This window comes from Doryrhamphus excisus, chromosome 1 (assembly GCF_030265055.1).
Source record: "Doryrhamphus excisus isolate RoL2022-K1 chromosome 1, RoL_Dexc_1.0, whole genome shotgun sequence".
Lineage (NCBI taxonomy): Eukaryota > Metazoa > Chordata > Actinopteri > Syngnathiformes > Syngnathidae > Doryrhamphus > Doryrhamphus excisus.
The window spans coordinates 33,847,640-33,861,634 of record NC_080466.1 but is presented as its reverse complement, the minus strand read 5'-3'; the positions used below and the strand labels follow the sequence as shown (position 1 = coordinate 33,861,634).

Genomic DNA, 13,995 nt, shown 5'->3' with positions numbered 1-13,995 from the left:
GTTTCCTGTAGTTTTTCACCAGGTTTGCACACACTGCAGGAGGGATCTTGGCCCACTCCTCCACACAGATCTTCTCTAGATCAGTCAGGTTTCTGGGCTGTCGCTGAGAAACACGGAGTTTGAGCTCCCTCCAAAGATTTTCGATTGGGTTCAGGTCTGGAGACTGGCTGGGCCATGCTAGAACCTTGATATGCTTCTTACGGAGCCACTCCTTGGTTTTCCTGGCTGTGTGCTTCGGGTCGTTGTCGTGTTGGAAGACCCAGCCACGACCCATCTTCAATGCTCTGACAGAGGGAAGGAGGTTGTTCCCCAAAATCTCACAATACACGGCCCCAGTCATCCTCTCTTTAATGCAGTGCACTCGTCCTGTCCCATGTGCAGAAAAACACCCCCAAAGCATGATGCTACCACCCCCATGCTTCACAGTAGGGATGGTGTTCTTGGGATTGTACTCTTCATTCTTCTTCCTCCAAACACGCTTATTGGAATTATGACCAAAAAGTTCTATTTTGGTCTCATCTGACCATAAAACTTTCTCCCATGACTCCTCTGTATCATCCAAATGGTCATATGCAAACTTAAGACGGGCCTTGACATGTGCTGGTTTAAGCAGGGGAACCTTTCGTGCCATGCATGATTTCACATCATGACGTCTTAGTGTATTACCTACAGTAACCTTGGAAACGGTGGTCCCAGCTCTTTTCAGGTCATTGAACAAGTCCTGTCGTGTAGTTCTGGGCTGATTCCTCACCTTTCTTAGAATCATTGAGACCCCACGAGGTGATATCTTGCATGGGGCTCCACTCCGATTGAGATTGACCGTCATGTTTAGCTTCTTCCATTTTCTAATGATAGCTCCAACAGTGGACCTTTTTTCACCAAGCTGCTTGGTAATTGCTCCGTAGCCCTTTCCAGCCTTGTGGAGGTGTACAATTTTGTCTCTGGTGTCTTTGGACAGCTCTTTGGTCTTCGCCATGTTACAAGTTAAAGTCTTACTGATTGTATGGGGTGGACAGGTGTCTTTATGCAGCTAACGACCTCAAACAGGTGCATCTGATTCAGGATGATACATGGAGTGCAGGTGGACTTCTAATGGGCAGACTAACAGGTCTTTCAGGGTCAGAATTCTAGATGATACACAGGTGTTCAAATACTTATTTGCAGCTGTATCACACAAATAAATTGTTAAAAAATCATGCATTGTGATTTCTGGATTTTTCTTTTTAGTTTATCTCTCTCACAGTGGACATGCACCTACGATGAAAATTTCAGACCCCTCCATGATTTCTAAGTGGGAGAAATAGCAAAATAGCAGGGTGTTCAAATACTTATTTTCTTCACTGTATGTGAGAGTGCGTAGTTTAAGACAAAGACGCCTCACAGGTCGTCACCTGGCAGCTGCACTAAATAGTAGCCGTCAAACACCAGTGTCAGTATCAACAGTGAAGCGGCCACTTCAGGACTTCAGACTTCATGGCAGGATTGCCAAGAAAAAGCCAGATCTCAGACTGGACAAAAACATTTCCAAGTCATCCCAAACTTTGGAGCGGTAGTGTACTTGTGGCAATGTGATGGGCTGCTCTGACTTTGTGTATTTTATATGTACAGTACCCACACTGAGATACAAAACGTTTTTAGGCTTTCAATGCCAGCATACAGTGATGCTTGAGTGCTGCAGACAAAGGTCTGGGTGTGGTTCCTGACTGTGAATGCCATGGGAATACAGCAAAACACATACTAATGTGGTCTCGAACATTCACCCTTTTGCTATTCTTCTACTGTATATAACAGAGCACAAACAACACACGCAAGCTGACATTCAAGGCCAGTCAAGGAGGCACACATCAAAAGACACATAAAGTCGCTGCTGTTGTGGTTTTATTCAAATTCGTATCCAGCCTTTCTCCTTTTACTCAAAGGAATTGGTTGTTTCAAAATTGCACATTGGTAGTAGCTGTTCTGGCTAGTATGTGTCAATGTTCAGTGCCCGTGTTTGTTGGTTGTAACTATAGCTATGATCTAAATTGTTGCCGTGTCGCTCATGAATGTGATGCCGAGCTTATGCAAATCAGCCATGTTTCTTTGTCTTGGCAGCAAAATCGACCACCTTTAACCTTCCTCTTGTGTTGCACTCGTCCTGTCCCATGTGCAGAAAAACACCCCCAAAGCATGATGCTACCACCCCCATGCTTCACAGTAGGGATGGTGTTCTTCGGATTGTACTCTTCATTCTTCTTCCTCCAAACACGCTTATTGGAATTATGACCAAAAAGTTCTATTTTGGTCTCATCTGACCATAAAACTTTCTCCCATGACTCCTCTGTATCATCCAAATGGTCATATGCAAACTTAAGACGGGCCTTGACATGTGCTGGTTTAAGCAGGGGAACCTTTCGTGCCATGCATGATTTCACATCATGACGTCTTAGTGTATTACCTACAGTAACCTTGGAAACGGTGGTCCCAGCTCTTTTCAGGTCATTGAACAAGTCCTGTCGTGTAGTTCTGGGCTGATTCCTCACCTTTCTTAGAATCATTGAGACCCCACGAGGTGATATCTTGCATGGGGCTCCACTCCGATTGAGATTGACCGTCATGTTTAGCTTCTTCCATTTTCTAATGATAGCTCCAACAGTGGACCTTTTTTCACCAAGCTGCTTGGTAATTGCTCCGTAGCCCTTTCCAGCCTTGTGGAGGTGTACAATTTTGTCTCTGGTGTCTTTGGACAGCTCTTTGGTCTTCGCCATGTTACAAGTTAAAGTCTTACTGATTGTATGGGGTGGACAGGTGTCTTTATGCAGCTAACGACCTCAAACAGGTGCATCTGATTCAGGATGATACATGGAGTGCAGGTGGACTTCTAATGGGCAGACTAACAGGTCTTTCAGGGTCAGAATTCTAGATGATACACAGGTGTTCAAATACTTATTTGCAGCTGTATCACACAAATAAATTGTTAAAAAATCATGCATTGTGATTTCTGGATTTTTCTTTTTAGTTTATCTCTCTCACAGTGGACATGCACCTACGATGAAAATTTCAGACCCCTCCATGATTTCTAAGTGGGAGAAATAGCAAAATAGCAGGGTGTTCAAATACTTATTTTCTTCACTGTATTTGTCTTCTTGCACAGTTGTGCAGTGTTTTTCTGTCCTTGTTAGACCCAGTTTGTTTTTTTTTGTTTTTTGAGATTTTAGTTTAGATTTTTAGATGGGTTTTCTAATCTATTAGACTTATAAAATTATTAACTTAGATTAGCAGCCATACCAGGAGATTGATGCAGAGGACTGACAGTTGTTGATAGTAGGCCCCGATGCCAAAATGTAGATCCTTCTTTGAAAATCATACCTACGTGAGACGACGGAAGGGAGCAAAGATGCTACCACGGTGCATCAAACCAACTGTGAAACATTGGTTGTGTTTATTGCACAATAACTTTGAATTAGTCATTAGTATACCGAATGGAATAACAAAAGGTTCTGGAACCACGAACCAAAGCCAAACACTCCCTGATTCTGTTGGTTATTTTACTTTTATTTTACGTTGCCTCTAACATACACTACCGCTCCAAAGTTTGGGATGACTTGGAAATGTTTTTGTCCAGTCTGAGATCTGGCTTTTTCTTGGCTATCCTGCCATGAAGTCTGAAGTCTTGAAGTGGCCGCTTCACTGTTGATACTGACACTGGTGTTTGACGGCTACTATTTAGTGCAGCTGCCAGGTGACGACCTGTGAGGCGTCTTTGTCTTAAACTACACACTCTCAGATATTTGTCTTCTTGCACAGTTGTGCAGCGTTTTCTGTCCTTGTTAGACCCAGTTTGTGCTGCTCTCTGAAGGGAGTAGTTAACAGCATGGTAAGAGATTTTTTTACATGGCTTTTCTAATCATCTATTAGCCTTATAAAATGATGAACTTGGATTAGCAGCCATACCAGGAGATTGATGCAGAGGACTGACAGTTGTTGATAGTAGGCCTCTGCAAAAATGTACATTCTTCTTTGAAAATCATCTAATTCATTTTCATTGTTTGTGAAATGGAAAAAATGATTTGTGAAATGCATGAAAATGTTTTTCTTTGAAAAACAAAGAAATTTGCAAGTGATCCCAAACTTTTGAGCAGTAGTGTAATATAGTGCAAACCAAAGACATTATACTGGGCGTCTGCTTCTGTATTACACCCTGGGCAGGTTTGGCCCCCATTTCAGGGAGTTGAATCCAGAAAAACTGCATTGAAAACATGCCGTCGGCACATTAGTCATTAATTGCTAAAATAGACAGTCCAAAAGACCAAATTTGTCTTTTTTCAAGTTTGCCAAAAACAAAGACAGGTATGTCTAATCAAAATGTGGCACATTTCTAACACTGGTTGTTGTAAATAAACAGGTTATTGGACAAGACTTAAAGTGTATATTGTATGGGACTCCCATACAATATGTCTTTGACTAATTTCTGCTCTGGGTGATTAGTCAGTAATGATGACTTAGATTATAATCTATCAAATGTATTAACAGTGCCATTATTGAAATACATGCTGTATTGTGTAAACACTTCCGGTGAAATATCCGTAATATGAGATTTTTTTTAAATCACCTCTGAAAGGTAATGAATTGATTAGTGGAATGGTAATGAGTGAATTATTATGATTTATTATTTTGTATTAGGGTTGGGTGACATGGACCAAAACTCTGAAAACATGGTTGACACTGTCTATACAGCAACCTTTATACCATCTTTTTCACTGTTCACTCCCGCTATGCAGCCTCTCATCCTCCGGTTGCTCGGCGTAGCAAAGGGGTACTCAATGCTAAGAGCTGTTCCCGAGTGTAAACAATGGAGATATCATTTTTCTGCAGTTGAATGGATATTTACAAGGGATGTCCCATATCAGCTCATCGATAAAATCGGACATCCTTAGTTAAAACTGGCCCATCGGTGGGCTGAGAAGAATGCTTGATTAGGAGAGTCCATGGGGACGTCCTTGAAAATGGTGCTTTTTCATTTGCTATGGGGTGTATTTTCAATCATGTATATATGTATATATATATATATATATATATATATATATATATATATATATATATATATTCTTGGATTGGAGCGTATCTTGGCGTACTTTCAGCTCCATGCCATACTGACTCGGTTCTTGTTAGTTTGCTGGGTCAGTAATCCCGTTCTTAACTCTACAATCCTGACATGTTACTGTACACTTGTCCTTAATGGACCACCATCCCACAATACCCAACACTCAGTCAACTGCAGCAATGCAGAATTAGCGTCATTGGCTGTTAGCAGTTAGGTAGATGGCATTAAGGAGATTAGTCATTCTGCTCCGTGTTCCCTGCGGCTACTTGACTTGGGTGTCAACATTACCACAGCGCTCAGTGTTCATGTAACGCTCAGTGAGTCAAGTCAAGTCAAGGCATTACTCAGACATATTTTAGAATGGATTTCGGCACGTGTGTCACACGGAGAACACCGACAATATGGTGTCAAGTCACACTGAATCACATCCGTTCACTTGTGTGGATTTTTGCCACTCTCAAATGAGGTTTCCCAATTTTGAATAATGTCTCAAAGGCCTCACATCTGCAGGGAATAAATCTGGTCCCCTGCGGTGAAGAAGGAGCAGCATAAAACGGGCCGATGCTATAATCTCACACACATTGTCTGCCATCTAAACTCGCACTCGAACACTCCCATTGTTTGGCTTTGACACATTCCAAATGTGCAATTGAATGACATCATGGATGGAACAGGAAGCAAGAGAGAGTATATGGAGTTCCGACGTGTTTGTACTTGTTCAACCACGCAGCCAAATGTCAGCTCTCTACACCCGAGTGTCTTCAAGCGTTCACAGTGTGAATATTTTGTATTTGCGTGGCCCACTGCACTGTGGTATGAAGTGAAGCAGGTTCATGTGTGTCAAAGAGAAACCGGAGAAAAGCTAAAAAATGTGGAAACCCGACCATGAAAGACCGACCACTCTTTATTGTCAGACTCTTCACTCTGTTGTGGAGTAGAACTGAAACAACATGACAATTAACCAATGTGGTAGTACCTCAGTTGAGTAGTTAGCTGAATTACTGGATGCTGTGTTTTAGGCAAGGTTAGTGACATAGTGTTGAAAAGCGCATACTTACCTACTACTCATACTAACTCTTTGAGTATGCAGTGTGTCTACACTGGCAATATGCCATTTTGGAGTATACAAGAAGTTCCCGAATGCGTACTGCATTCGCCAGAACTGTTGAGTATGTATCATCAGCTTACTACTCACACTCAAATTACCCATGATGCAACGCGAAGTGACGCTGCTATTGTAATTGCATAAAGATATGAAATTGTGAGGAAAGTTGTTTTTGAAAAGTTGTTGCTGTTTTAAGATGGCAAACGAATGATGAAGAAGTGGTGCATAGTAAAAAAGACAAACAGCACTTTAGTTGAATTTACTGCCAAGTGCCTAGAAGGAATAAAGCCAAATCCTTTTTGTAGGACCATACGGAATTCCATTTTTTCCCTTATTTGCATCATGTTGAATTGCATCATATCGCAAGAAATTGCACCATATCATATAGGATTGCATTGATTTGAACTAAATGATTATTGTATCGCATCATACCGCATCGTATCATGAAGAGGGTGAATCGTATCACATTGTATTGCCAGAAAATTCCATGTATTGTTTAAGTATGGTATCGCTGGCAGTGCATGGAGATGTGTATGGAATCGTCCTCAGTGCTGAGATTCACACCCCTAATCTGTACCTGTATATCCATGAATATATCAGCCATTGGCCAAAATGTGAAGGTATGACAGAGACACAATAGTGAAGGGAGAAAATGTGAGGCTTCGCAACAATTTAGTTTAGAATTGAGTTGTATGGTCGCTGTGGTTTGCTCAATGGCACATCCGTAGCTTTCAGAAAGTGAAATGCTGTCTCTCTTGCAACCGACTCCGATATTGCACAGAGACAGACTAAGCTACTGCCATCCCAGAGTAGCTCCTAGTGGAATATACTCTCCACAGGGATGTCATTATTAGACAGACAAAATAAATAAGTGTTCAGATCGCACAACAGCTCACTCTAAATATAGACTCTAACCTTAAAGCATCTCCACCAATTCCTCTCCCAATATTAGCCCTGATGCCTGAAGGTCTGCAGCTTCCTGCCACGCTGTCTATCACAGTTGTCAGTCTGGCCTTGATTTATCTGCAGGTGAGCACCGGACCACCTTATTGTTATTCCACTGCAGACCCCCAGGCATGACAGATAAGAGCGTGCTGCTCCATTTGGGACTGCCAGGAACTCTGCGCAACTATTCTTCTCCTCTGCACATTAAACCCTCGCTCTGGCCTGAAATAAGAAATTAAAAGCATGCTAAGCTGCACACCGAGATGGCTGCTGGTTGGACCGCTTCAGTTGGCGTTGTGTCATGCTGGACTTTGGTGTCGCTAGTCTGTGTTTCTTATCTTCACTCAATCTTCACTCGCTAAATGTACTGCAAAAAAGGTCAGTAAGGATAATTCATAATACTAACTCCTTATTTCTATAATCACAAATACTTCAACTTGCTGATATAGTTCATCTTCAAACAGCTAAAATAATGCATAAGGCTAAAAATAAGCAATTAGCTAAAAATGTCATCTAATACTTCTCTACAAGAGAGGAGAAATATGATCTCAGGGAAGAAGTACATTTGAAACACTTCTATGCTAGGACTACGTTATGCTAGCCATAGCATTTCAGTATATGGAATCAAACTATGGAATGGATTGAGTAAGGACCTCAAACAATGCACAACGATGAGCCAATTCAAGAAACAATACAAGCAGTTGATGTTTGCTAAATACAAGGATGAAGAGTCTTGAACCAGTCATGATGTGCTATATATATCACTATATTGACACTTACTATGGTACCCATTATGGCATTGGATGCTCATATCACCTCCTACTTCAGTACGAGGTACATTAAAAAAAAAAAAAAAGAAAACAAAAAAGCCTTAAACTATATTAAGAAAGCAGGAAGTGAACAAATGTAACAGTTAGTGATTGTAAAAGTACCAGATGGAGGGGTAGGATTTAATAAGCTTTGCTTCTTCCTACTCCTTTTGGACATGCGGAACTGTGAACTGATTATGGGATGCACTCAATTGTAATCTGATGCATGTTCAAATGAAATTAAACCATTACCATTATCATTATTTATTCCCACAAAGTGTGGGGTGGCTGTGAATTTAATGGTGGACCCTGTAAAGCAGGGGTCTCAAACTCAATTTACCTGGGGGCCACTGGAGCTAGGGTCTGGGCAAGGCCGGGCCGCATCAGGTTTTCCAAAAAAAAAAAAGGAACGCATTTATTAAAAACAGAAAAATATACAAACTTTTTCAGTGCTTTGGTTCCGATTTTCTACAATAAAAGCTCTGATAAAACATTCCACTGTTCTCAAATATCTTAATTTTTATTTTTCTGCACAAAATAAGATAAAAATAAATAAACAAATCAAGAATAAAGAAAAACAATCAATCAGTAATAAATACATATAATAATAATAAAACGGCAAATAATACAAACTCAAGAAACCATATATAGTTGGTGGGTAGACAAATTATTTTTTTCAGATTCAAATGAACAAAGCATTATTAGAGCCCTGTAGACATGACAAAACATGACTATAGTCACATTTATACTCTTTTTATTTACAACATATTGCGCAACTGCAGGGTCTTGAGACACATGCTAACTCGCAAACTAGAGAGCTAGCGACCTAAACGGTAGCCTTCAAGTTATTTCCTTTAAACTTAAATAGCCAAAAACTTACCACTGCCACATGGATAGGGAGGATAACTATTAACAGTTATTTAACCTTTAACATGAACATTAATCAAACGTAATAATTTTTTCTGGGTACATGATACCATACAGCATCCATATCAAACTTGCGCGGGCCGCACTAACATTAAACTTTCATATGAAGGCGGGGGCCTCAAACTAGTGTCCTGCGGACCACATTTGGCCCGCGGGCCGCATGTTTGAGACCCTTGCTGTAAAGGCTACATAAACCGGTGGTGTCCTAAGTGAAGTCCAAGGGATCACCTGGAAGTGTACTTCAAGGCACTACCCGAAGGGTATTAGTACCTCTATTTGAGAAGCAAGGACTTAGCGCATACCAGTTTTTCTGTATGCGACCCTCGCATTCTTCACAGCTGTTGCTGCAAAGGAAGCAGACGTTTAAGGCTGTCAAGACCCTGTTCCTTCCCCATCACCAGTCCACACAAGACACGTAAAGTGTCCTCTTAGCAACCTTTCCGTCTGGCTTCACGCGCTTCCAACGAGGCCACAGGTCACCATCTCGATGTCCCACCGCAATTCACTGCTTTTGCAGCTCTGCGTTGATCACGTGGTTAGCCAGTTAGCGGCAGATGTCCACCAGCAGCTGCGTGCTAATATACTGATCCTATAATGGCGTTCAGAGTCTCTCCGTGCATTTTTAATGAGCCAGTGTAGCCTTCAGTTACATAAGAGGTTATTCAGCCATAGCTTTGCTGCTGCTGGCGGTGAAACTCTGCGGTTTAATGAAAATTCGAGGGAAACCCTCGTTGTGTTAAGAATGTGTTTTGGGGGAGTTGCCCACTTTGTGTTTCAAAAACACGTAGAGAGGAGGATGTGGTTTTGTGGTAGATGTCGAAATGAGATGGCAGCTCTCTGCTGTCTTAACGGTTGATTGACTGGCAGGACTTCCCCCTTTTGACTTGTCCACTCACGAGATGTTCACTCTGGATTGAGATGAGTGTCGCCCCTGAAATGTTGCGTGCACCGCAGTGCATTGACAGACAATGGCGGTGATCCGATTGAGGAGGAGTATTCTTCGTGCGGTATCCATACACGAAGACGACTTTGCAGCTCCAGAGGTAAATTGCCGTGTTTTGAAATCATTCTGAATGACTTTGATCTTCCTATCATGCGTCTCGCCGACACACTGTACTGAACTACTGACTTCTGCCGTACTTCTCCCTGTCCACTGAATATTTCAAGTCTCCCACCTCCAGCTGTTTGCAGGGCTCCTGCATATTTCAGCACAATTGATCCTGGCGCAATAAAAGAGCCGCAGGATGCCACCATTATTAATGACTCCCCCACCCCCAAGTTGCCACAGGGAGGGGCTTTTGTAATGCCGGCATGAAACAATCACGACGGAGTTGCCCCGTCGACTTGATTCCACGAGGCGATGGAGCGTCATTAGTGGCAACACGCTTAGAGTATTTCCACCTGTTGCACCATTTTTGAATTGTAAGCAATATCACCATACATCCATTTGAGACCTACCATAATTTCCGGACTATAGAGCGCACCTGATTATAAGCCTCACCCACTACATTTTTAGAGGAAAACCGATTTTGTACATACATAAGACGCACCTGTATATAAGCCGCATGTGCCCACATTAAAACATGTAAACATATTTACAAAGAAAGACGGTACACAGAGAGAGTTTTCAAAGTTTTAATAATATAACTTAACAATAATAATAATAATAATAGCGGCGGCACAGTGGTCTAGTGGTTAGCACGGAGACCTCTGTGTGAACATGGCCAATTATTATTAAAATAATATGTAGATGTTATGAAATTCTGCAAATGTTGTACCCATATTAAGCATTTTCATACATAAAAATGTCTAAATTAACTACCATACAGATATTAGGCATTCAGAAGACACATTCAAAGACCTAGTAATAATATGGAGTTTCCGACACTGGTCACTTAGTAGCATTATCGTTATATTGATGAGACAATAACAACGCTGTCCAGAACAGGAAGTAAAAAGAAGACTCAAAGTACTTAAACTCCTCCCCCTTCCTCACAGTTCCTTTCCACCTGATACACTTTCATTAACACACATGTATTCCATCTTGCTAGCACTAACACAACACAAGAAAACATAAGACAACACACGCACGACATACCATAACACAACATAACATAAGACAGCATAGCACCACATAACATAACATAACATAACATAACATAACATAACATAACAAATGACTGATTACTCACGGCGGTCAAGTGGTTAGCGCGCAGACCTCACAGCTAGGAGACCAGGGTTCAATTCCACCCTCGGGCCATCTCTGTGTGGAGTTTGCATGTTCTCCCCGTGCATGCGTGGGTTTTCTCCGGGTACTCCGGTTTCCTCCCAAAAACATGCTAGGTTAATTGGCCACTCCAAATTGTCCATAGGTATGAATGTGAGTGTGAATGGTTGTTTGTCTATATGTGCCCTGTGATTGGCTGGCCACCAGTCCAGGGTGTACCCCGCCTCTCGCCCGAAGACAGCTGGGATAGGCTCCAGCACCCTCGTGAGGAAAAAGCGGTAGAAAATGAATGAATAATAAAAATATAACTTTCTTCACAAACGGTGCCTGTGACGCGGCAGTAAAACGGTAGCAACATGGTAGCAACACGCTAGCCAGTCTTTTAGAATGTTTTCCAGTTCGGGCCACCTGCTTTTATTACCTCTGAAAGCTTTTTTCGTCTTTTTACATTGCTCCAGTTCTTCCCGCTGCCGTTTCCAGCGTCTCACCATCGATTCGTTTATGCCAAGTTTACGTGCAGCAGCTCTGTTTCCTTCTTTATCGGACAGCTCGATTGCTTTTGGCTTGAAAGCTGCGTCATATGCCTTTCTTGTTGCATTTTCCATGATGAGGGTATGTTCATGACAATTTAATTTATGCACAAGACAAGAAGTTGCAGTCTTCCTCGACGCATATATTCCACCGGTCTTAATCTTACCTTTTCTACTCGAGAGCCCCTGGCGGCCGTTAGAAAAATTCCATAAATTGGCCGCATCACTGAATAAGTCGCAGGGTTGAAAGTTTGGGAAAAAAGTAGCAGCTTATAGTCCGTAATTTACGGTAAATTATGCTTAAAAAACATACAAATATTCATAAACCTTCATATTATAGCACATATGCAAATGTAATCTGTTATTTTATATTTGATTTTAATATGTTGTCACGTGGCCTCTCGTCTGCAAGGACAAGGGTGGACGGTCTGTCCGGAATGCCAGTTTCACTTCCTTATTTCTACATTCTTGCCTTTTGACTTTCTTCCTCTATCCTCTCATCACCACATGCAACACATGCGGTGCCCGGTTTCCGTCTTGACCTTTCCATTAAAAACACTGTCAGAGTAGAGTAGATATGATGTATTGATCTGCTGCCAATTCTAAATATTGTGTTGCCCAAATTGAGCCAATGTTATGTTGCGTTATTGTGACATGTCAAATCATTGGTCACGGCCAGCTAGTTTGTAGCAGTTTAAATCAAAACAGGAAGTTAACAGGAGGGGAGCAAAGTTTGCCATTTTGACCTGAAAAGTTTGTTGTAACCACATCCATAGTCCATACAGCTACAACACATGGTAGTGGTCAGTGAATGGAGAAACTGCACTCCATTCACAATTCAGTTTTGGTAATTATCTGTTTTTTTTTGCCCAAGTTTTCATAAGATTTTTGTCATTATTTTGTGCACTGTACACAGCACATAACAAGCTAGTTCGTTTTATTGAGTGCGATTGCTTAATAACCCGCCATGAGGCCAAAAAAAAGTTGCACACTCCAGCAATTTCCATAAAGAAGGTAAGAAACATTATTGAATTCAATCTGGCCAGGATCTACAGGTTATATATGTTCCATGGATTCGCCATTTTTAATTATTTCACATTCTTTTCTACATGTAAAAATACTATTATTTTCTATAAAATGTAGTTTTCAGTAATATTTATGGGTGTCTAAAACTGATTAATCAGATTTATATTTACAAACTGTGTCAGTGTTCATTTGTTTGTTTTCATCTGTCAAATCGGAAATGAACTGTTACGACCTTTTTAGATTATTCATTAATCAGTTAAAATTCAGGAAATAATGTGAGCAGCATTCATAAGTAATATTGCGCTACTTTCTGTTTTTTCTTTTCAAATGAACAAAGCCTACAAAATGATCACTCCACAAAAAATATTAAAGATTCTTTGTTCAAGTAGCATGGATTTTCACACAGCCGAGTTGTATCTTGAATGAAATCACTGCAGTTGGACAGGAAACCAACTGAGGCCCAAGTATCAATCTTTTTTACATTGGTATTGATATTGATGCCAACGCTGGGATCGACATTTAGATTGATTGACCCATCACTACTATGTAGAAATTAAAATTAAACAGAAATATGAGCACAAATGTGGAAAAAAGGTTTAATGAAATTCTGAAAATATATTGTTGAAATTTAAAAATCTTTATTGATTTTTTTTAAACTGAATATCAAAATGGCCGGTACATCCTTCTGTACTATTTCTGTACGTGGCCGTGGGTGTAAAATAGTATTGACATCCCTGTTCCCCTTAATCCACTCTGCTCACACGGTGTCTCCCTCCTCTTCCACCCTCAGACCATTTCTTCGTCAGGCCGCGGCCGCCCCGAGTCGCCCGTGTACAGCAACCTGCAGGAGCTGAAGATCACCCAGTCCGCTGTGCCCCCGCTGCCCTCCGGGTCCCCCTTCCAGGTGCTGGGTGACTGGGAAACATACAGGGACCAGAATGGCAGACATTTCTACTATAACCGTTGCACCCAGGAGAGGACTTGGAAGCCACCCCGGGCCAGGGATGCCAGCATGGGGAGCTCCAGGGGAGAGAACACCAGTCCTGGGGAGAGCTCTGAGGTTGGATTGGGGGATTCCACATCCACACTCACACACCTTATGTCCTTATGTGACACAATCCATGATTATACCTACAATCCCTATTTATACATATCATTCTTGAGGCACAAAAAGTGTTTTTAACCATTCTAGCTGAGGTGTCGTTGAAACCAGAAAAAATTAAGACAATTAACAATAAGAGCAAGCAGAATGGATATTTTTCATATTTTATATTCTCAAACACACTTAACACACCACAAGTTTGTAAAGTGACTATGTCACAGTGCCCCCTACGGGCCAAATA

At 41.4% G+C, this 13,995-nt stretch overlaps 1 protein-coding gene across 7 annotated transcripts in view; it reads left to right on the top strand.

Moving 5' to 3' along the window:
• LOC131135470 (rho GTPase-activating protein 12-like) overlaps positions 1 to 13,995 on the top strand; it is a 69,300-nt gene that overhangs the window by 35,151 nt on the left and 20,154 nt on the right. For 5 of the 7 annotated variants that reach the window (XM_058081385.1, XM_058081417.1, XM_058081406.1 and 2 more), the window contains exon 3: positions 13,443 to 13,712. In XM_058081385.1, coding sequence (XP_057937368.1) covers positions 13,443 to 13,712 — 270 coding nt within the window. The remainder of the gene's footprint in view (positions 1 to 13,442; positions 13,713 to 13,995) is intronic. The other 2 variants (XM_058081396.1, XM_058081421.1) reach the window with 1 other exon arrangement.